Raw genomic sequence first — 24,377 nt, 5'->3', positions numbered from 1 at the left:
ATATATAACAATTGAGCAGACTCGAAATATGTCACAGGGCCAGCTTCCAACGATCGCAGCCGTAGCAACGGTATCATAAACGAAACGGATTGTACTGGTGAAAACAGTCTTGACCCGAGAATAGTGTTTGTTGTGCCACAAGATTAATTAACCATTTTCAAACGGAGTCATACGGAGGTCAAGGAATTTAATTACTTTCAGAGACCACACGACAATCCAGCGAAAAATATAAATGAAAAAAACAAACAAACTTTTAAAGTGCCATCTTAGGCCCAGTTCAGACTTTTCATGAGCCGAACTTAATTCGAATTTGGATCGACCGACCCAAATTATCAAAAGTACACCTGTTGATTCAGACGTCGAACTTAATTCACCGAACTTTATTTAGTTTAAACTAAATCACATCGAAGTGTCAGCGATTTTCAGGCAAACTGAAAACTGCTTGGAAAATACGTTATAATAATTTATGCATTAGGTTCGGCTCATGAAAAGTTCGACCTCTGAATCAAAGCCGTTCCAAACCCAAAATTCCCGGATAAGCTAGGCGGGAAGAACGGCTGGCTGTTCCAAATTCGAATAGCCCTTCTTAATTCGATTCAAACGCCGAACTTTTCATGAACTTAATTCAATGTATTTGGTTCGGCTCATGGAAAGTTCGGCGTCTGAACTGGGCCTTAGTCTGTCTGGTCGTCTGCTAATTACAAACACTACTTAATTGTATTTACAATAGCTTAAGAATAATCAAGATGCCGGGACCCACAAACTAAAACTAAACGACAGAAACTAAACAAGGCCAAAAGAAAGTACACTTTACATAAATTAAAAGAACCGAGTCGCGAGATTAGACTGATTAAAAACCGTAATTCTCAAACGGAGATCAAACAGGCTAAAGGACTAAATTACTTTTAAATACAGACCGCAATAATCCAGCGAAATTGTCAATCAAATAAAACAAACAACCTTTTAAAGAGCCATCTTGGTCTGTCTAGCCCTCTGCTAATTACAAACATTATTTGCAATAACTTAGAGATAATTAAGATACATCCCACATTAAAACTAAATAATGGAAACTATTATAACAAGGCCAAAAGACAACAAAAGTTGATGAGTGGGCATCTTTGCGCGAAAGATTTCCATTGCATTAGTCTATAAAGATTCTGACAATGTAAGAAAAGTATTTATTACCCAGCAATTTCATGATTCTCTTTTCAACAGCTTGCAGAAAAGTTGACAGTAGCCCACAAAATAGAAATCCAATCAACGCCAAGTGCCGATAAAATCATGACTCTGACCGTCGAAGGAGGACTGATGCTGTTGATCAACTTCGCTGTGTTTACAGGGAATTTGCTGATTTGTTTTGTTTTGTACAAGAAGCCGCGTTTCCACTCAACTGCAAACACGTGTTTACCTCTTGCCTGGTCATGCCGTTCACCGCGGGCTCACTGGTGGCGGGAGAGTAGATGTTTGGACAGACTTTGTGCGACATTCAGGGATTCGTGTTCCTCACCTTAACATGGGTGCTTTTGTAGTTGCTGACAATCATGGTGGCGCGTAGATTTTTAAACATTACCCAGTTGTTATCCCACAATAAGTGGTTCTCGCTTAATCTGGGTATTAATGAGATGTAGTCGAGCTGATTTTTCCCACAATACTTGGTGACACTACGTTTCAATTTTCTCCAAAACGATCATTGCTCTGCACTAGGCCCTTGAGCCGTGAAAACCAAATTGTAAACATATTTAATACAGTGATTACATTGGCCATTTACATAGCGCTGTTAATCCTGATTATCTCCATCGTGGCGTTGTGCGCTATCAGAAGACATGAAGCCACCTTTCGAGCGAGAAGAAGACTTACCCTGGTCGACGTGAGATCAGCTGCCGAAGAAAAAAGAACAGATAAAGTTTTGTTAGCCCTTTGTTTTTACCGGAATTTGAATCTTGAGGTATTGAAGTTTTATTTTGGGAAGCATTTTTGTTACTGTAAGTACAAAGCTCTGCTTTGGGAAAATATATTTTGAGAAGGATTTGCCCAATTGAGCTTAAATTTTCAGGATTTGTTGTTCTACGTAAGTTTTGTGTTTTAGGCGGACATCTTATCCATCTAGTGCATTTTGTGAAAGTTATGCATTGAAACGCATGTCGGATTTTCTGTACCAGATTTGTCTGGTCACAATTCCATGTGTTTTTATTCTTGAAAAATCTCTATGCTTAAAGCAATAAGCTATGCCGTCCTCTCTTAATATAAAATATATTCCTTTTGATTAGTTCTTGCAGGAGGTATCTTTTCTATAAAACCAAGTAGCGTAATTTTGATACGAGAAGCATAATTTAGAGAAACGAGCATAATTCGCGCAGAATTTCCAAAACGTTTTGAGTGGTGCCGGGAGCGCAATATGCCAGTTGACAATCAATAAAAGCCTGCTGCGTATCCGGGCGGCCTTGATAGTCATCTAGCATCCCCTTCAGTCATCAAACTCGTTCCCAGAGCTTTTCCCTTAGAATAAACTCTGGGAACGAGTCTGCTTGAGTCATCTATTTTACTTCAGTTGAAGTTATTTCTTTCATTATTACCAAGAACTCTTAAGCAGAACCGGTCGCTATATTTAAATTGTAGTGTTTATTAGTTTAATAAGAGAAGATTTAGATAGTTTTCATTGTTTTAAAGTGTTTATAAGTTTTCCAGGCAGCCCAGACGTTAGAATTTGAGCCGTTTATAAGACAACGTATGAGAATGCTTCGAAAATTACTATAAATGCTACGTGTAGAAAATAAATTGAATAAAATGGCTTACCTTATGTCTCTTAAGGGGAAGCAAACAGCCAGAAAGTAAAACTCGCCTAAATGGCTCTAAACCACCTCCAGGAGCCCAGAGACATCAAAATAACGCAATGCAAACATAAGGTAAGTCATTTTATTCAAATTATTTTCTACACGTAGCATTTAGAGTAATTTTCGAAGCATTCTCATACATTGTCTTTATAAACGGCTAAATTTGTAAGGCAATCGCCAACAGCATAATGTCACGTATTAATCGTATTCAATGTCTGGGCCGCCTGTGTTATAATCTATAAGTAAACGATACACTTTGAGGAGCAGAGTCTTGTCATCGGTCACGGACTGAAACATGAATAGTGCATTTTCTACTTTCCTGTCACCTTTACGATGACTCACGCTTGAAGGTTTTTATATTTTTCTTTTTAATAATGTTGGCCCCTTATTCTGCAAACTTAAAAGGGAGGTTTCCCGGTTCGGTGCATGTCTGTAGATCAAAATATTTTTTTGTTCGTTTCTTATTAATGTTATCGATTTAAAACCCCATTCAGATGTACTTCATTAGGCACATACTATAGTTAGTCGTGGAAGAATGGCGAATGACCAAAATTCTGAGAAGATTTCAGTGGATTTTGCTGACGCTGTCGACCATTGAATTTAGTGTTGACCCGTGCGATGTATCCTATGGTTGATGATTTTACGGCTATTCGCATGAAAAATGAGGTAACTTGCTTACGATTGGCTCTTAAACAATGAAAAACTGGGCCTGTGCCAAAAAGCCTGTACGGGAGAATAAATAATGCAGACATGCGCCGAATCGTGAAACGCTCCATTCAATACAGCTGCTTAGCGTCTATATACATTCATGCATGGATTACAGACAGAATATATTTTAAATTATTGTAATTTAGTTACAATATAATTGCTATATTATATTTTAGGTAATGCTATGTACTCGTATGGGAATAATGAAATAAATTGTTCTTGTTGTTGCTACACTTAGGTAGTTTGCAAGCCTTTTTACGTCAACTTAATTTACTAAACTAACTTAAAGCCCATCGAGTGTCAGCGATCACGTTTCCTCCAGCGTCTAACTCAAGACCACCCAAGTTTTGAAACGTTTGCCTTGATTACACAGAAACGTTTTATATAGTGACCAATTAACAGTGAACAAATTTTAAAAGACGAACTCACGAGGGGATGCAAGCGGCGAAAACTGAAAGTACCACAAAGGAATGCTGGTTTCCTAGCATTCATAGCATACCTTATGCCAGGTTCCTTCGCCTTGAGCCGGGCGAGGTATTATAATCTGTTTTACTGTCATATTAATGTCATTATATCTGAAAAACACCAGCTAGATGAAGGGGAATAAAAATGAGAAGGGACCCGCGTCATCAAAATGTAATCGGCGCGTGCTCTATAGTTCCTTTATTCGGTGGGGCCCCTTGCGCGGGAACCTTGTTCCTAGGGCTAAAAGTCCTGGAAACGAGGTTGCTTGAGTCATCTGTTTTACTTTGAAGTTACTATTTCATTACTGCCAAGAATTCTTAAACAAAACAGTCGTTATATTTAAATTGTCGTGGCTATACATTTACCAGACTAAATGGTTATGTTAATACAAAAATCAAAGGACTACAGGACGTGACTATTTGTTGCAGTGTTGCAAACTTGCAAAAGCTCAACTTGCTTAACCGCTTTCAGATACAGTCCAGGACGTCAGTATAATCATGTCAGATGGCATGTTCAGCATGTGCCTTATTTTGGCGCAATCTAGTCGGCACAATTCTCAGCAGTTCTCTTGAAAACGGTCTGTACAAAGCCCCATATGTGACGGGGTGAAGGACAGCGACAGCAAACCAAAGAAAAGTGGAAGCCAGATGGGCCTGGCGTGGAATAGCCATGACTGCCGGCTGGGTTGGAAATTCCACGAGCTTGATTATTACAAAAGGCATCCAAATAAGAAGGATTTCTATTGTAAGGGCTAACAAAACTTTATCTGTTATCTTTGCTTCAGCAGCTGATCTCATGTCGAACGGGGTAATTCTTCTCCTAGCCCGAAAGGTGGCTTCATGTCTTCTGATAGCGCACAATGTCATGATGGAGATAATTAACAGCGCTATGTAAAGGGCCGATGTAATCACTGTATTAAATATGTTTACAGTTTGGTTTTCACGGCTCAAGGGCCTAGTGCAGAGCAATGATCGTTTTGGAGAAAATTGAAACGCAGTGCCACCAAGTATTGCGAGAAACATCAGCACGACTACATCGAATACCCAGATTGTCAAAACCATTCCAGTGGATCGGTTAAGCGAGAACCACTTATTGTGGAATAACAACTGGGTGATGTTTAAATATCGACGCGCCACCATGATTGTCAGCAACTGCAATGGCACCCATGTTAAGGCGAGGAACACGAATCCCTGAATGTCGCACAAAGTCTGTCCAAACATCCACTCTCCCGCCACCAGTGAGCCCGCGGTGAACGGCATGACCAGGCAAGAGGTAAACACGTGACAAATGGTCAAAGACAGAGTGAATGTGTTTGCAGTTGTGTGGAAACTTGGCTTCTTGTACAAAATAAAACACATCAGCAAATTCCCTGTAAACGCAGCGAAGTTGATCAACAACATCAGTCCTCCTTCGGCGGTCAGAGCCATTTTATCGGCACTTGGCGTTGATTGGATTTTTATTTTAGGGGCTACTGTCAACTTTTCTACAAGCTGTTGAAGAGAAAACCATGCAATTGATGGGTAAGAGTTAGTTTTCTTACATTGTCAGAATCTTTTTAGACTAATGCAATGGAAATCTTTCGCGCAAAGATGCTCGCACGTCCCCTTTTATTGTCTTTTGTCTATTATTGCCAACGAGCCAGCCGAGCGAAGACGCGAGGCTGGCGAGGCGGCAGCATTATAGAGCCGTGCGAAAGTACTGTGCAGGCGGAAAAAATCTCGAGTGATCGAGAGACATGTTTATAACCATTCCCCTCTACTAACTATGTTGTAAGGCAAGATTCCTGAGATTCCAATGACGTAGTGGAAAAGGTCGATTGTCTTACAACGGACCAATCGTAGCGCGCAGAGATTGTGACGTCAAGCCCGCATGGTTGTGATCGTCGATTCTCAGCAGCTTTGCCATTCATTGAGCGGAGTTTTGATCAAGTTTGAGGAAAGAAAAACGTAATTTTCACCTGCTTTTGTAAGTTTTATTTGTTTTTATTCCCAATTCTACGTGAGTGTACTTTAGTTAAGTGCCACTGTGGTATATTTATCGAGCTAGCAAGCTCAACAATCGGCCAGCGAGCCAAAAGAGTACTCGGCCACCATGCCAAACTCGGCCAGTGTGCCAAATTCGGCCAGCGTGCCAAATCTAGACAACGCCAGCGGGCATAAAGCAATCAAAGAAACCTCTTTAAACTGAATTCAATCAAAGCTAAGCTAAAACAAACGACAACTGTTGCAAACTATCGGCCAGCGAGCCACACGAGAGAAAACTCGACATCTGCCAGTGAGCCAAATTTGTCACCGCCAGCGAGCAAAAAGCAATCAAAGCAACTGAGATTTATAATTGAAGTTGTTTAATACCGTTAACGTCCAACTGGCCCAAGCGTCCCAAAGCAAACAGTTTGTGCATATCCTTTGCCAGCTGTTCGACTACGAAGGACTTTATTTATTTGAAATATTTTGTTACTTTTATGCTCATATGTTATATATTTGACTAATCTATACAACAAGCCTCGGATCGAAATGCACGTAAGTTTCTGTAAATCCTCAAACCAAGCTGTTGGTCAATGAAATGTAGACTTCTATTGTTCTTTGTCAGAGGACGTTATATAATTGAAATTGTTACCGTTTATAGCTTAAATACATTGTTTGACACGAAAGACATGTAAGTTTGTGTAAATCTGACTTGCATAGTACCGTACAAGAAGTTATTGTTGGCGCTTCATTTTTGTTCTGTATTCTTTTGTTGTTATATTATTCAATTTTCCAGATAATTTTTAGAAAGGGAAGAAAACGATGTTAGTTATCATTACAGCCGAAACCGTAGTATCGCGATGATTTAAAACCAAGAATCTTATTTTCGTTTTGGCGATTCTGCGCTGTCAATCAAAATATTTACATCTGAATTTAAGACATTTGACGTTGTTTTGAATCCTTGACTTCAAAAAAGTGAGGTGCACAAAACATGACTTTTTTTAAGTTGCCAATTAGTATTTGTTTTGATTGGTTGCTCGTTGGCACTTAGCGAGAGCTACATCCAGTTTAGTTTAAATGTGGGATGCATCCAAATTATCCTTAAGTTATTGCAAACAATGTTTGTAATTAGCAGAAGGCTAGACAGACCTAAATTTGAAAAGGCTGTTTGTCTCATTTGATTTATATTTTCGCTGGATTATTGTGGTTTGTAATTAAAAGCAATTAATTCTTTGACCTGTTTGATCTCCGTTTGAGAATTATGGCTTTCAATCAGTCTAATCTCGCGGCTCGGTCCTTTTAATTTATGTAAAGTGTACTTTCTTTTGGCCTTGTTTAGTTTCTGTCGTGTAGTTTTAGTTTGTGGGTCCCGGCAGCTTGACTATTCTTAAGCTATTGTAAATACAATTTAGTTGTGTTTGTAATTAGCAGACGACCAGACAGACTAAGGCCCAGTTCAGACGCCGAACTTTCCATGAGCCGAACCAAATACATTGAATTAAGTACATGAAAAGTTCAGCGTTTGAATCAATTAAGAACGTTTGAGAATTATGGTTTTCAATCAGTGTAGTCTCGAGGCTGATTGCTTTTAATTTATGTAAAGTGTACTTTCTTTTGGTCTTGTTTACTTTCTGTCGTTTAGTCTTAATATGTGGGTCCCGGCATCTTAATTATTCTTAAGTTATTGTAAATAGTGTTTGTAATTAGCAGAAGGACAGACCAAGATGGCACTTGAAAAGGTTGTTTGATTTATTTGTTTATTTTTTCGTCGGATTAATGTGTTCTCTTAAAGCAATTGAATTCTTTGACCTCCGTTTGAGAATGGTTTTCCATTTTAATCTTGCGGCTCAGCAAACACACTGTCCTCGGCCGGCCAAATAAGTAAACAGCAGCTCAATCTGTTTCGTTTATGATACCGATGCTTCGGGCTGCGATCTGCGGGTGCTGGCGTCATGACATAATGGTTTTGCGCCCGCATGCTATTGATGCATGATTTTCAACCAAATCAAGGTCCTAATCAATTTTTGATGATAATCAAAAAAAAAAAAACGATTTAATAAAACCGACGGAAACAGACCACTCCGGAAAAGAACATTGTCAGTCAAGTTAAACGCTTTTTTTCATCGATATGACCGAAACATTTGAAAAGGGTCGATTGTCCATCAAATTTTTATGCAGTTTGAATTTAGGAAGTAAACAAAATCATGCCAATACCAAGCAAAACGAAAAAACAACAACAACAAAAAAACACCTCGTTTAGCCATGTCGCAAATGAAGTGAGTTGAGCTCGAAACTGCCTAAAAGGGAACTCATTGTTTGACGCAACGAGAGGGTCGATATCTTTACAGACATAAAACTATAGAAAAACGGTTTTAATATAAATTGTAAATTGTTGAAAGTATATAACGCAACTTACCGAGCTTTAGTTGCTTTGTTGCTCTTTAGCTGCTTTGTTGCTCCTGCTGATTAACAACACTTTATCTCATCTCATAGGCTTCTTAATTCCTTTAGCAAGGAATCGTGTTTGTTCCGACTGATGACCGTTCAACAATAGTTCTTAATCCCTGCGCCACGGAATCACAATGAGTCACGGTCAGGAACATAATTTATCATCACCTTAGGATGGGAAGGGTGGGTAATCACTTCTATCAGTCGCTTGCTGGATGCGGCAAAAGCGTTTGGGTTTTGGGCTGCTCACTGTTGTAGAAGGGTCTGTAAACTGAAACTGTACTTCTTTAGATATTTTTTAAAAGTATTTACTCTTCAAACAAAAACTGAGGCAGAAAATAGAACACAAAAAAGTTAATATTGCTGAAAGCGGTCTCTTGTATTCAGCCAAAATCAGTTCATTCATCATCACTCATCAGTATGCAATAGATGAACTGGCTTGAAGAGTTAAAAAAAATCGCATCTTTTAATTTGAAATAGACTAAGGATTTTTAGAACCGAGCACTCTTTCAATACAAATCACGTACGAGGCGTTACACCCCTTCCCCACCCCTCCCCTCTCCTTCAACTGGGTTTTCTAATGTACCGTGTATGCCACTCGCAATCCCAGCATCACCACATGAAATAGGATTTGTCCGAGTCACTAGAGGGATTAATTAATTACGCTTGTTCTTATCAGTTTCCGTAGAAGTCTTTCTTTTGTTACTAATTTGAGCAAAACTAATCAAAAGCATATTGACACTTCGTTATTTTTTCGGTTAGTCCTGAATTATGCCACTCCGACGATCTTTTGTTGCGAACGAGCCATAAAACTAGCTGAGTTCGGCCAGGATATTTTGTTTATTGATGTTTGATAAATTGGCTTTTACTCAGTACTTTATTCTTTTCAGTTATAAACTAGATTTTCGTTTATTAGCTTGGTCGCTCGCTCCTTGACTGATGACATTTCAGATGCCCAGTCACATTACGTCGACATGGAGTCAATTATTTCTAGTAAAGAAAATTAAATTAATGACAACTGCCTATTTATTGTTAATGAAAGATCAAATAATGCAGCAAGTTGGTAAACTAAGTTCACAAATAATTGTTAAGAGAATAAACGCGTCATTGATTAGTTGAACTAAATACAGTGATGCAAGAGACCGCAAACGAAAATACTGCCGGTGTAGGTAGGACTGTAATCAGCCTCGCGTCATTGCTATGTTCCTATTTTTGGCATTTCCATCCTGTGCGTTTGGTGGACGATCGGTCAGCCAGCCGGTTCCTTCATTTCGTGCTGCATGCTACACCGTGCTGACGAGACCCAACCAGGTCGAAACAGCTGTCCACGGTTGCAATTCTTGGCTTTCCCCAGTGGGACTCTCATGTCGTTGTCCCGTTAAGCGTTCCACACAGTAATCAACCTTTCTTCATTGTTATATCAGTCGAACCGATGTCGTCTGGAGACAACCTAGTTCCCAGGAATGGGAGGGGGCGGGGCGGGAACGAGGTTGCTCTAGGAAGGAGCAGTACCTTTGCTTCTCGGACTGATCTCTTCAGTTACCGACTGGGATAGGGGAAAAAAGTAATTGAAACAAATCTGTGTATTTTGTAGTAAGTTCTTAGTCATTTACCGTGTTGATTTTACAAGCGTCAAAAACAGGATTGTTGCATTCTGGAGCTGGTTGTCGCTTTTCAATTACACTGAGCTACCATTTCTCCCTTCAAGAATTTCACTCCTGGTCTATTTCTAGTTATCGGCTCTTTAAAGAAATCCATGGGGAGATCGCCCTGATTGGAAGACTCTCTAAAGCAAGGAGTTACATCGACTGTAAACTCCTGTCTAATGAGGTCATGTATCCACACGCTTTCCATCGCTATTGTGGCGAGATCTTCCTCCGCGTTGGCAACCATGTCTTCAGACCCAAAAGTCACCAAACCTACCCTTGTTGGACAAGGCATAGTATGGCGCCCTTCGGTGCCAAGAAGCTGATGACAATTTATAACGTACATTGAATCACCCCTTCCTATATTCCTAAAGCAATTGTTCCGAGTGCATTTAACTCATTGCCGAAAAGACCATCACAGACCGTGCTGCGCTCGGCTTCGGCCTTTCTAAGGTAGATAACGCAATCTAGGCGACGATAAAAAGATTACATATGACGATCAAGGCCATCGGGATATGCAGGCTTTTGCTGTTTAAAAAAAATATTATTCTTGTAGTTAAGTCACTAATGGGGTGTTCTTATCTTTACCGGCAATCAATCATATAAGAGCATCGTCTGCGGGAGGTGGTTGCGATTCCCTTTCATCAGTGCATTTAATTGTCGTTAATTATTTGACGACCGCTGATAATCTCTTGCGCGACAAGTTCCGGCGGCGTTTGATTTCTAACTAGTGTCACTCTTCCCTCAGTCTTCAGTGCAAAATGCCTCTAGACCCACTTTGGAAATCCCATGAAATGTACCAAAGGTCGTTTCAGGCATTTATCGACAACTCAACGGTCAGACGACCAGCTATGCTTAACTTTACGCAGGACGGGATAAGGCAGGCCATGCTGAAAATTATTAAATTTATTTTACGTCAGATTTTAACATTTTGGAAGGGGGCTCACTCGGGCAGACGTGAGCCAATATCAGGGGGATGAAGATGCCGGGGCACCGATTACTCTACGCCAGTAGGCTGGTTGTCCAGCGGCACTCCGCTGTAGTCGGTCGGTCAGCGGCGTTCATTGTTGTATAAAAGCCCGCGCGATCAGCCTTCATTCGTCCGCCATCTTGGTTGTATCTAGTTCTCGTTACGGGGAGATTTCGCTTGCATTAAAGATAAAGCTTACAGTTCGTCGGGGCCTAGTGTGTGTCCATTTAGACTACTGGCGTGGTGGCAGCGATAAAGATTCGAACCGTCACGTTCCCGTCAGATCCAACGCACTTTATCGACAGATTCGTCGGGATTCCCGAGCAGCCAAGAGTCGGTTGTCGATATCATCTTGTTCCGTAAGCTGCGATGTCTTCTAACAGAGCCCCCAAGCAGTGGTGCCTCTCAAAGAACGAAACTTTAACCTCCTTCGAGAGTTGGAAACAAAATCTTCTCTACACCTTGTCTCTGGACGCCAATTTCGCGCCATTTTTGGGCGAAGGGTCGTCGTGGCTGAAAAAGACTAGGGCGAGCCCGTTACGCGGTTACACTGATGATGGGGAGTCGGTTCCAGCTGCTCGAAGGCGAACTGCTACCCAAAAGGTAAACATGCTCGAACTCATGCTAGGCCAGATTGCAAATTATTGCCCAATTATCTCTCGTAATACGATTGTCAAGAATTCTACTTGTATTGGGGACATATGGCAGACAATTAGACTTCATTTCGGATTCCAGACTACTGGGGGTCACTTTTTAGACCTGGATGACATTCATTTGAACCTCGATGAGCGTCCAGAAGATCTTTTCCAGCGTCTTATGGCTTTTGTGGAGGACAGTTTAATTAAACCTCACACCCTGCTCCACCACGGATCTGTTCTTGAGGAGGAAGAGGAATTGTCACCGACGTTAGAGAATTTTGTTATTTTAATGTGGCTGAGATTGATTAACCCTGCTTTACCTAAACTTGTTAAACAACGATATGGAACTGAACTTCGGTCTCGTACTTTGGCGTCCTTAAAGCCTGAGATTTCCCAGGCGCTGGACTCACTCCTTGACGAAATCCGTTCTGCCGAAGACACAAAAGTCATGCGTACAGGAGCCTCATTTGCCACTCAGAAGTCCTCTTTTCGGAGGGGTACACCGACCTACAGTAAGTCGTCTGCGAGGTTCCCGGGACGCTCCTCTCAAAAGGCGAAAGAATGCCCCCTCTGTAAACAAGCTGGCCGCGCTTCTCACAGCCACTTTTTAAGCGAATGTGGGTTCCTTCCTGAACAGGACCGTTTGTACCTTCTGAAAGCTCGTCAGATTGTTTCAATCCTGGATGACGACAGCGTTGAGGTAGACCTTTTGTCAAGTAATGTTGACCCGCCGCGTCATCAGAATCTGGTTGAGCAGAGTGATCCATTTACGTCTGATGCATCCAGGAGGGTCCTCGTACGTCAGTCCCCGTACATTGACACGTTTTTCGGCCATCATCGGGCTAGAGTCATCATTGACAGCGGCGCCACAGGTAACATGATCAGGCTCTCCGCTGTACAGAGGCTCGGTGCAGGGATCTGGCACAGTTCACAGTCAGCTCATCAAGCGGATGGCTCCTCTCCTTTGAAAGTCCTGGGGGAAACTCGCCTGAGCCTCACCCGTGGAAGTCATTCGTTTCAATTTGAAGGTCTTGTTGTGGAGAATCTGGACGTAGATGTCTTGGCTGGTACTCCCTTCATGGAAGCGAATGACATAACCATTCGTCCTGCCAAACGCCAGGTCATCCTCGGGGATGGTACCATCTTCACCTACGGATCTGTCAACCATCCTCCGACTCACAATGCTGTCCGCCGTGCACAAGTGCTGCGTGCACCCCCTTCTTCTACCACTGTCTGGCCTGGCGACTTTATAGAAATAGTTCTCCCGGAAGATTCCCTACCTGATGCTGAGTACGCTCTAGAGCCTCGATTTGACGCCACTAACGCCCGTTCGGCCAAAGTCGTCGACATGTGGCCGCCTCCCTGTCTCATCACAAGCGTCGCTGGTAGAGTGCGTATTCCTAACCTCTCAGATAGGCCTTATGTCCTGAAACGAAATGAACACTTTTGCCAGGTCAACCCTGTCTTCTGTCCGTCTACTCAAGATCAGTCTTCCAACCCAGTTGACAACCTTCCGTACCACAAGGTGTGTTCAGTCCCAGTTTCAGAGTCAAAGTACTCCCAGGGCGTGGCACTAGACCCCGACAACCTCCTCCCTCCAGACATCACAACCAAGTTCCGTAACCTTTTGGTCCAGTACGACTCCGTCTTTGATCCAGCAATTACCGGCTACAATGGCGCCTTTGGTCCCCTTCAGGCAAAAGTAAATATGGGCCCAGTAGAACCTCCTCAGCGTAAAGGTCGCCTCCCCCTGTACGGTCGCGATAAACTTGTCGAGCTCCAGCAGAAGTTCGATGAATTGGAAAATCTTGGCGTGTTCCGTCGCCCCGAAGACGTTGATGTTTCTGTCGAGTATCTTAACCCGTCGTTCCTGGTCAAAAAGTCGTCGGGTGGCTTTCGTCTCGTCACTGACTTCGCAGACGTAGGTCGTTATAGCAAACCCCAGCCCTCCCTGCTCCCGGACGTGGATTCTACCCTACGCTGCATAGCCCAGTGGAGACACATCATCGTCTCAGACCTAACCAGAGCCTTCTATCAGATCCCTCTCGCCCGTGAGTCCATGAAGTACTGCGGAGTCGCTACCCCATTCCGGGGCGTACGCGTCTATGCCCGGTCGGCCATGGGTATACCTGGCTCGGAAACCGCACTTGAAGAGCTCATGTGTCGCGTCTTGGGTGACCTCCTCCAGGCTGGTATCGTAGCCAAGATAGCAGATGATCTGTATTGTGGGCGCAACAGCCCAGACGAGTTGCTCCGAAATTAGTCTTCTGTCCTCCAAGCTCTCCATAAAGCTAGCCTACGCCTTTCGGCGTCGAAGACCATCATCAACCCCAAAACTACTTCCATCTTGGGTTGGACTTGGTCCCAAGGCACTCTTCGCGCCAGCCCTCATCGCGTCTCAACACTGTCCTCCTGCAGTCCTCCCAATAAAGTTGGCGGCATGAAGTCCTTTATCGGTGCGGTCAAGGTCCTTGCTCGTGTTGTTCCACATTGTTCTGCTCTATTGGCCCCCCTTGACGAGGCTGTAGCCGGGAAACAGTCCCAGGATGACATTGTCTGGTCCGAACATCTTACTGAAGCCTTCAAGTCTGCTCAAGCTGCCGTGGCGTCTAGCCAAACAATTACTCTCCCGAAGCCAGATGACCAGTTATGGATCGTGACCGACGCTGCTGTCAAGAGACCCGGCATCGCCGCCACTCTCTACATCTCGCGGGGTGACAAGCTAGCCCTCGCTGGTTTCTTTAGTGCAAAGTTGCGTAGTCACCAATTATCCTGGTTACCGTGCGAAGTGGAAGCACTTGCGATTGGTGTTGCAACAAAACACTTTAGCCCCTACTTAATACAATCTAAACACAAGGCCTGCGTGCTCACCGACAGTAAGCCTTGTGTCCAGGCCTTCGAGAAAATGTGTAGGGGAGAGTTTTCCGCTAGTCCGCGAGTGTCGACTTATTTGTCAACTGTCAGCCGCTTCCAAGCCAACGTGAGGCATGTTGCCGGTGCTGCGATCCTACCTTCTGACTTTGCAAGCCGCAATGCACCGGACTGCTTTGATCCTTCTTGTCAGGTGTGCAAATTCATCACCCAAGCTGAGGAATCTGTCGTCCGACACCTATCTGCCCAGGACGTCCTATCTGGTCAGAAGATCCTCCCTTTCACAAGTCGAAAAACTTGGTTGTCTATCCAATCTGAGTGCGCGGACTTACGTCGAACGCATGCCCACCTAATACAAGGGACTCGTCCGTCCAAGAAGCTTACTAACATTAAGGACGTGAAAAGGTACTTGTCTGTCGCCTCTATCTCCAGTGGTGGCCTCTTAGTCGTGAAAAAGACTGAGCCTTTGGCTCCTTCGCGTGATTGTATCGTAGTGCCCAGACAGGTCTTAGATGGTTTACTAACCGCCCTACACCTCAGGTTGTCTCATCCATCGTGTCTCCAGCTTAAGAAAGTTGTCAGCCGCTACTTTTACGCCCTTGACCTAGACAAGGCCATAGAGCGCGTTTCTCTCGGTTGCCATCCTTGCGCTGCACTTCGCCACGTCCCCCACGCTGTTATAGAACAGTCAACTTCCGATCCTCCAGCAGCAGTGGGTGTCTCCTTCGCAGCCGATATCCTGAAGCAGTCTCGCCAACTTATTTTGGTGCTCCGAGAGTGCGTTACCTCCTATACTTCGACCCTCCTCGTGGTAGACGAGAAGCATGGGACCTTACGCGATGGGTTAATCCAATTATGCGTCGGCCTGCGACCCCTTGATGGGCCTAACGCTGTCATTCGGTGTGACCCAGCGCCCGCCTTCAGAGCTCTCGTGAATGACCAAGTCCTATTGCAACACAAGATTAGCCTTGAGATAGGTCGCGTGAAGAATCAGAACAAGAACCCTGTCGCTGAAAAAGCAATCCAAGAGTTGGAACACGAACTCCAGCGGCTGCAACCGGAAGGTGGCCCTGTCTCTCCTAGGACTCTGTCCGTAGCCACTGCCCACCTGAACTCAAGAATCCGCTGCCACGGCCTATCCTCTAGAGAAATGTGGACTCGGAGAGATCAGTTTACCAACTCTCAGATTCCCCTAACAGATCAGGCGCTAATACGCGAGCAGCATCTACAAAGACTGGTAAACCATCCCCACAGTGAAACGTCAAAAGCCCCGCGTAGTGACTTGCGCAGCTCTCCTTCAATAACTGTTGGTGACTTAGTTTACCTCTACTGTGATCGTAATAAGTCCCAAAGTCGTGACCGATACCTCGTTGTCTTAGTGGACGGTGAGTGGTGCAATGTTCGCAAGTTTGTTGGCTCACAGCTACGAAACGTTTCGTACCGTGTGAAGAAGAATGAGTGCTATAAGGTCGCTCCCATCCGAGTACACACGCCCTGGCGCTCCAGTGAAGAAGAGTCCAGCGACTGCGATCTTGACATCGGTGTCGACCAGAGCCCTCCTATTGATGATCGAGGACTTCCTAACGACGAGGAACCTTCCCTAGAAAGCCCCCCGTTACCTCCACCTGCCCCAGGGATCCCCATCGAGTTATCGTCCCCACCTTCCGCTTTTGTCCCGGCAGAAGATGTCCCGAGATACGGTGAGGATAGCCAACCCGGTTCGCCGGATGACGTCGAGGTTATACCTGCCCCCTCTCCAAGTGTTAGTCCTGCAGTGAACAAACGTCCAACTCGGCAACGGCGTCTCCCGCAACGTCTTCAGGACTATGTAGTAGAGTTGAAGTAGCCCGGTCGATCCTAATCCTTTAGCCGTAGCCGGACAATTCTAGACATTTAGCTGTCTCTCAGCATTTGTTTAGTTTTTTTTTTTTTTCCTCTTATCTGGTCCGAGACTTTAAGACTGCTCTTCATACAGTACATTTCTCGTACATAACCTGTGTGTGTATTTCATACCGACTTATCGCCTAGTGTTTCTTTATTTGCATGCTTATTTGTTTAAGAAGGGAAAAAAAGAAGCCACGCCAGTAGGCTGGTTGTCCAGCGGCACTCCGCTGTAGTCGGTCGGTCAGCGGCGTTCATTGTTGTATAAAAGCCCGCGCGATCAGCCTTCATTCGTCCGCCATCTTGGTTGTATCTAGTTCTCGTTACGGGGAGATTTCGCTTGCATTAAAGATAAAGCTTACAGTTCGTCGGGGCCTAGTGTGTGTCCATTTAGACTACTGGCGCTAATTTTTTCTCCTTGACAATCAAATTTCCAAGTGACATATGTAACTGTGCAGTTGAACGATATATTTGTGAAACCAACCATGCGCTAAAAAGTGTTATTCCCTTGGTCTTATTTTGCTTTGCACGTAAAAGGCAAGGGAATAACTCGGAAACCGCAAGGTTCATTTGTCCCCCTGGCTTGACTTCAAACACATATCTTTTCCCTAAGTTATTGTGATAATTTTCTTTGCAAATGTGTATTAAGTGTCCAGAGTAGATAAAGCATTGTTGTTGTTGTTGTTCCCTCGCGGTCACTTCGTTTTATGAATTTATTGTTTTGTTTGGTCTGTCAAAAAGCTGATATGTTTACTCTTTAATTTAGCGAGCAGGCTAATATATGTAGGGCAAAAGAGACTTTCCTGTGCATGTGATTGACACGCTCTGTACAAAGTTGTCAATAAACTTGCTTTATGGACAATGATTTGACAATCCAGTTATGTTTTTTTTTTTTTAATTGAGGTTCTAATCAGTATGTATATAATTAAATTGAAATTTATACCATGCCATAGAAAATACAGCCAATCAGCATACAGGAAAACCGGTATAAACTAGACGGTATTACACTAAACCTTCCTATCGTGCGCCACGCGTATGTCGCATTGATTGTGTATTTTATTTGTGTACTGTATTTTCTGCATTTTCTACTGCATGGTAAAAAATGGTTTATACGCAACGCTCTCTACGATGGTATACCTTGGAAAATCCCACTCTAAAACAAGGCTCGTGTGCCAGTATAACGGGAAAATACAAGTGACTTGTGGGATATTCCTCAACACCAATGGATTACAAGATCATTATCATACATTGTCACGTTTAACTTATTTTAGCTGCTGACCAAAGTTTTTGCACTGTAGCTATATACTAGCAAAATCATCCAATAAAACATCTATTGACGGGTACTAATGTTAACTTTTCCAAATGACTATTTTAAGGTGAGAAATCTTAGTAAAGTCAATTCAACACAGTGTAAAGCCAGTTGCTAAAGTTTTAAGCCCATAACTATAGCCTTTTATTATAAAATCATCCAATAAAACACACGATTAAGGAGTACTAATGTGTAGTAGTATAACTACTTAGCGGTGGGAAATCTACATTACATCGATTCATGATCAGACCACAATAAAATCGCGACTAAGTCTTACAATGCTCTACAAACCTGTAAACAATTGCAAGCGACATCGCCGACTTTGACATAAAAGAGATATATCTAGAGAATACATCAAAACACTTTAACTGTGTGTCCCTCTGCCTGCATGGTGCAGTGTGAATTAACCGTGTTCCACTATGGAGTTTTATGCGAGAAATAGTGGTTTCTGGCCGCTGTTCTAACTACAGAAGCACAGTACAAACAAGAGCCTACATTTCAGTCTAGGAGAATTAGCTAGAATTGTCTACTTATTGATTATAACTACTGCATTTTCCCCTGCAACAAACTTTTCATCGTTGTCGTCCGTGAAACCCAAGGATTCGGTCATCTCCATCCAACTGTTAAACAATTCTTGCTCGGCATTTGCTCGGAAATTTTGTTGATGACTTAGAAAATCGATAAGCGGATCGGACTCGGCTGACGTTTGCTTTAATTAGTAGGTAGGCCGTCACATTGATCTGATATTTTTCCTTTAGCGGGACACAATAATTCCAGCTGTTTTTCTCCGCAATGGCGGCTAGCTCTTCATGCGTGTAGAAGGCCATAACTTCCGAGCCACAGCTCAATTTTCCTTTAAACTTCTTACTGACTTTAGCAAGGTATGAATTCTCGGTATGAACATCAAACCACGACTCCGTGTTCAGCTTTTAGCCATTGTTCGAAGCATGATCGCAGCGCAAGCTCTAGATCCGAGTAATGGATACTGTGGACAAAATGAATAAAATCGAAACTTTTCTTTTCGATGGAGGTTTCTTGGTTGAATTCACTGAACGTTTTCTGCTGCGATTCGAAGGAAACATTGGCTACGCTCTTTAGTGATGACGGCAGCGAAGAATCCTTCATTTTGAATTGATCTAAGAGAACCGAGCTCGGCTCAACGATCACGTTATGCGGGATAGCAGGTCTTTTCTTCTTCTGTGATACGAGGATCTCCGCCATAGTTTGAAGAATGAGGAGATCATTCTCTCCGCTTCCACTCCCAATGCCCAACACTTTAAGTGGCTCGTCGATGTTCACCTTGTCAATAATTTTCAGCATGGCCTGCCTTATCCCGTCTTGTGTAAAGTTAAGGATAGCTGGTCCTCTGGCCGTTGAGTTGTCGATTAATGCTTGAAACGACCTCTGGTACATTTCATGGGATTCCCAGAGTGGTTGTAGAGGCATTGCAATAGAGACTGAACGATAGACTCTCGCGTCGATTCCAACAATCTAAAGCCAGCCAGAAATGTGACGGTTAGCGTTCGTTGTGCAGGCTCATAAAATTATGTTTGAAAACTTCCGTTCTCACATATTCTGCTTTTGCAAATGGAATACAACACGTCGTGGAGCTAGGCGTTTGACCTCGAGCAAACTTAACTTACATTGTGAACGCCCATTTATGGATACGAAAGTGTTTTACTTATAATAATATACATGAAAAAATTACTCGATTCTGATTGGCTGAAATAAAGGAATAAAAATGGCTTCGAGGGGGATCTTCCGGCATTTCCTCCACGCGAATGTTTTCATGTTTATAAAGCGGCTCGTACAATTTCAGCTTTTTGATAAACTCACTCGTGCAAATTAATTCCAAATTGAACTCGAAACCGTATGATTACCTGTGCAAATATTACTTGCAAAAAATATCGGATGTTAAAATTCCGAACGGTTTATTTCCGGGATGTCGTTTAGTCTCATTCTGGATAAATTTCGAACAAACAAGTCGGACACTTTCCTGAAACATAGTTCACGCCTACGAATTAATGTGATCATGAAACAGTATCTGTGATAGTTTTAATCTACTGCACCTCGACATTTTAGAATACATCGAAGAGAAAATTACACAAATTCTATCAAGCCAGTACTTATCTCAAACAGTATCTCAACTGTAGTTCGCTCCATTAAAAAAACTAAGAGCGTCGAAGTTACTTAAGAATTTTATACTGTGCTGTAAATATTTCGGACCATTAAAAATTTCAGACGGTTTTATTCTCGGATGCTTTTTTGTCCGAAATTCAAATCGTCCGAAATTTATTTTGCAAGTAATGTACGTTCAATGGTCTGGTGACCTTGAGCAGTCTGACTGAATTTTGTGATCGTCTAGGTGATCTTTTCATCTTTAGTTTAATATTGATAATGGAACTGATATGTTTTTCTTGTGTCCATCATGGGACATCGTGGCTCGTTTTGATATTTACATATATTTGTAAATATGCCATAAGATCTAGATGGTTCTTCACTGATTGCTACAAAATGCATTACTTACTTGATAAGTTCAGGACGTCTATATGTCGATGTGGGCGCTGTCTCTTGTTTACTGTGTCACAGAACAGCTAAAGCTAAAATCGTGATCTTATTGCGAGTTGAATATGATCTAACATAGATTTCTAACCTGTAAATGGTTATTTGGAAAATTAGTATACTTTACTTTTACTGGATGATTTTACTACTTTACATTAACTATAATGGAAATACTTTGGTTAGCAACTATAAAATAACCTGACAATATAATGATCTTGTAATCTAGCTATCATGACGGGACGCACGGAACTTCTACTGGAAGTACCGTAGAGAAATGGTAGGAAATTTTCCTAGCATTCCTTATATACTCTCAATAGGGTTCTTGGTCTTGCGGCAGGGAAGGCGTCATAATCTGTTTCAGTGACATGTCGATGGAACGTGTAGATTTGGGGCAAGGCTAAACGTAGCATCTTTAAAAAGTTACGTAAGCATTGGTTGGGATCCCTGCACCTTAAACACGAGTGTGGCGCATCTCTAAATATGCGAGAACTTACGAGAGAAAAGAAGTTGATATGGGCGAGAATCTTTCACCCAAGCACTGTCCAAATCGATAGACTTCTACTAGTGAAATACACGTGTGTAGATTTGGGGGAGGGCTAAAAGCAGCAGCTTTAAAAAGTTAGGTAAGCATTGGTTGGGATCCCCGCGCCTACACAGCCTACATCCAATTAGTCCCTCAACATATACCTACACACCATACATCTCATTAGTCCCCTTCTTATACCACAGCCTACATCTCATTAATCCCCCACATATACCTACACAGCCTACATCTCATTAATTCCTCTTCACGGCCAATTTCAAAACGCAAAGAAGCGGCCGCCAGCTTGTTAACAAGCACACACTGTAGGCTACTCACTATCTACAACAGCGTAGCGAATCAGAGAACGCTATTCGTGATAGAACGCTAGTAGAGTTATAGTAAAACTCGATAGAAACACAAAACTATCCAAGTTGAGAGGAGGGGTAACGGTACCTTCAATTTAGGCAGTCAACTCAGTTGCAGATTTTAGAAATTAAAAGAAACAGAAAGCCATGAAAGGAGAATGAATTGGCAGGCACCTCCGCAACGAAAAATTCACGATGAAATATATCAGTTCGAATGAAGTGAAAATGTACTAGCCGTGGCGCTCAAAAGAAGGGTGAAGAAAACCAGGCCGTGACCACGTGTTCAGGAAAAACGTTGCGTAACAGTATTGAAGTAAAGAATACAAAATGACAACAAGCATATGAAATCATATAATATATATGTATAAGCTACGTTAGACTCTAGCCACCCCAAAAATGTAATCACAAATAAAAAAACACTGAAAGTGGCCGGTAGGGTCCCACCAAACAACGATGAAAACTAGAACAAAGGCACGCGAAATGAAATGAAACAATTGACGAAGCTCAGAGTAAATTTAGGTAGGCAGAAACGGAATGAAATAAATACTAATAGAAATGCCTTAAACTAGAAGTGAATGATAAATTTTTCATTCAGAGCGGACGTATCAAAATTTAAGTAAGTGAAAAAAATGGAAGAAAACTAAAGTAAAACTAGAAAAGATATATAAACATCAACAAACCCGAGCGATATGCGAAAGGCAGCTTTGCTGGTTGACATTTCAAAATCGTATTTTGAGATAACAAGATGCTTGGTTCCATTATTTATTTTTGTTTTCTTTTTTTTTCCCTCACAACAGACCATTTGACGCGAGTTTACTGTTATGAAGACCAATTCTTTTGAATCTATTTGGGGGAAGGGGCGCGAATTATGAACTTATTCGCGCGAGTCTGCATGTGTGATGACAGACAAACTGAATTAGCTTATTTTGAACACCCAGGCACTGGAAGATTCTCCAAGAGGGAACAGCTGAATTATATCGCAAAGTTGCTTTAAAATGACTTAGTTGTTCAACGGGAGGTAACTATTAACAGAGCAGTTTTTGAATCGAACAATAAAGAATGATTTTTTTTTTTTTTTTACTACAATTAATAGCAGCCGAGAGTGGCTTCATATGTAAATCATGTATTCTAAAAACACAAGTTAGTGAAATTTAACTACTTTATTTTACACTCGGAAAATAATTTGATTGTATTAGGTTTCACTTGCCATAAATTTTCTTTCTTACCCGATTATATTAGTGCGATCAGTGTTGCCAAGGAAAAACAAACTTTAACCAGGCTTTAATGTTACCGACTCAAACCTGGCAAACGGCAGCATCTAAAAGCATATAAACTTAAAGGTGTAATTATGATCAAATAGATCTTTTTTTTCAATCGATAGGTGAGGAATAGTTCACAATAGTTCATTAACGATATTCGGTTTCGCTTTAATAGACCAATTTCGATATATTAAAATTCAGCGTAAAGCAATAGACCTCAGCACGAGGCTCTGGGGAATAAACCCACAAACTCTGTAGTTATTCCCCGGAGCCTCGTACTGAGGGCTATTGTCTTAGTTTAGGTTGAATTTTAATATCGAAATTGGTCTATCGAATTTTACACCAAGAACCGTTATACGGTGAAATCGTGTTCCTTTACATTGATTCCATTCGAGGCTTTTAGGTTATGCCGTGGGCGAAAGTGTTTATGTTGTTAACATCACAGGAAAACTGCGGCGTAAAGCTCCTCATTGATACTATAACAAAAATATAGTTTTAATATCTGTCTTTTTCAGCAAAAGTATACATGCACAGATCTCAAAGAATAAATGGTGACCACATTAATTTTTGATTAGTGAGAAAGAAAGACTTGCAAAACTCTGGGAAAAAGTAAAGTCCTTTTGTTTGTTGTTTTCTGGCTGTTTTTTTTCGGTATATAACTACTGAATCGAATGCTTCCAACTTTAAGTCTTCATTAGAACGCTATCGGCTGAGGACTATAGGTAAGATGTAACTTTTTCTTAGCCACAAGGACAAAGAATGGGACACTCAATGGTAGCATGGAATGAATTTCACCGCAAAACTTTAACAATACCAGGCCTATAAAACTTTTTTAATAAGGTAACCTGCCATAGGGACATTCTCTTACCAGGAAAACACGAGGCAAAATCAGCCAACTAAGGACAGTTTACTCACTGAATATTGGCCAGTTTGCTCCTGGTTAACAACGATAAGATGGCCGCCAAGCGTTTCATGGAACAAATTGAATAACATACATTTACTGGAATGTAGGTCTGGCATTAAGCGAAGTTCAAATAAACCATAATAACGCTGTTATTTTCTATAGCTCTCTATAGTTTTCTTTGCGCCTACGAATAAAGATAATAGTTTTTTAGTGGTTTAGTTTTCTTCTTGTTTTTCTCTTACTTTTGAAGTTAAGTGAGGGCGGAGCGTTTTAAGCTTAATGCACTGTCGTAAAATCGTAAAACTGTTGACAATATTCATATATAAAAGTTAGTGTTTTTTTACAGTAGAATTTCCTGTATCACTACCCGTTCAAATTATTTCGCCAAAAAGTACCACAGTTTAAGCGATATTGTGCGACCAAATATTCTAATTTACTCAGAGATGCGGAAAAGGACGAAAAGAAAAAACATTGTAAAAAGGAAGGATATTTCTCCCCTCTCTCTTTCAGATACCAATGCGCCAGAATTTCAATTTTTGTAAAGGTTTCTTAATTACAGGGAACAAGTTGCGGCAGTTGAATTTGATTGACGTGAGAACTGTACTGTAAAGATCTCGATTTTCATTCCCACGGGTACATTTCTCTCGTGGTAATTCTGCTCCTACAGTTATTTTGAACAATAATCATGCGACCATTTGTAAAATTGTCTCTTCTAACTTTGACAACGTCCAGATTTCAACTTTTTAAAATCATAATCAGTTCACAGCTGGACTAAAACTGAACCTTTGCGTTAGGGATATGGTACTTCAACGTCCTGCTAAGAAAGAAACAGCAAAACAACTGTCGGTGTCAGTTGGTGGCTTAATCGACAATTGCTTGCTAATTCGAAAGAAACTAACAAGCTACTGTAAGTCATTCAATCTTAAAAAATTTACACTGTCAGGTAAAGCCATGCATGAAAATACATGTCTCAATGAACGAACTTGATCAAAAAATCTTGAACTAAGTCCAAAGAAATGGAAGCTAGTTTCTT

General features: G+C 41.9%; 1 protein-coding gene and 3 pseudogenes across 1 annotated transcript; 2 read left to right on the top strand and 2 right to left on the bottom strand.

The window, feature by feature from the left end:
- The first annotated feature begins 1,200 nt into the window (after nucleotides 1–1,200).
- On the top strand, nucleotides 1,201–2,107 carry LOC149111403 (uncharacterized; annotated as a pseudogene).
- A 2,397-nt stretch (nucleotides 2,108–4,504) lies between these two features.
- On the bottom strand, nucleotides 4,505–5,431 carry LOC110056663 (uncharacterized). Its single transcript, XM_020763178.1, has one exon. It carries the CDS (start codon nucleotides 5,429–5,431, stop codon nucleotides 4,505–4,507), a length of 927 nt encoding a protein of 308 aa, XP_020618837.1.
- A 5,566-nt stretch (nucleotides 5,432–10,997) lies between these two features.
- On the top strand, nucleotides 10,998–16,788 carry LOC149111402 (uncharacterized; annotated as a pseudogene).
- Nucleotides 16,789–18,144: 1,356 nt separating this feature from the next.
- LOC110056665 (histamine N-methyltransferase A-like) lies at nucleotides 18,145–19,177 on the bottom strand (annotated as a pseudogene).
- Between the last annotated feature and the right edge of the window lie 5,200 nt (nucleotides 19,178–24,377).

Source organism: Orbicella faveolata, unplaced genomic scaffold, assembly GCF_042242905.1.
Source record: "Orbicella faveolata isolate gen_17 unplaced genomic scaffold, um_ofav_v1 contig_24, whole genome shotgun sequence".
In the NCBI taxonomy this organism is placed as follows: domain Eukaryota; kingdom Metazoa; phylum Cnidaria; class Anthozoa; order Scleractinia; family Merulinidae; genus Orbicella; species Orbicella faveolata.
Note: the sequence above shows the minus strand (reverse complement) of the source record. Positions and strands in the feature narration are given on the sequence as shown.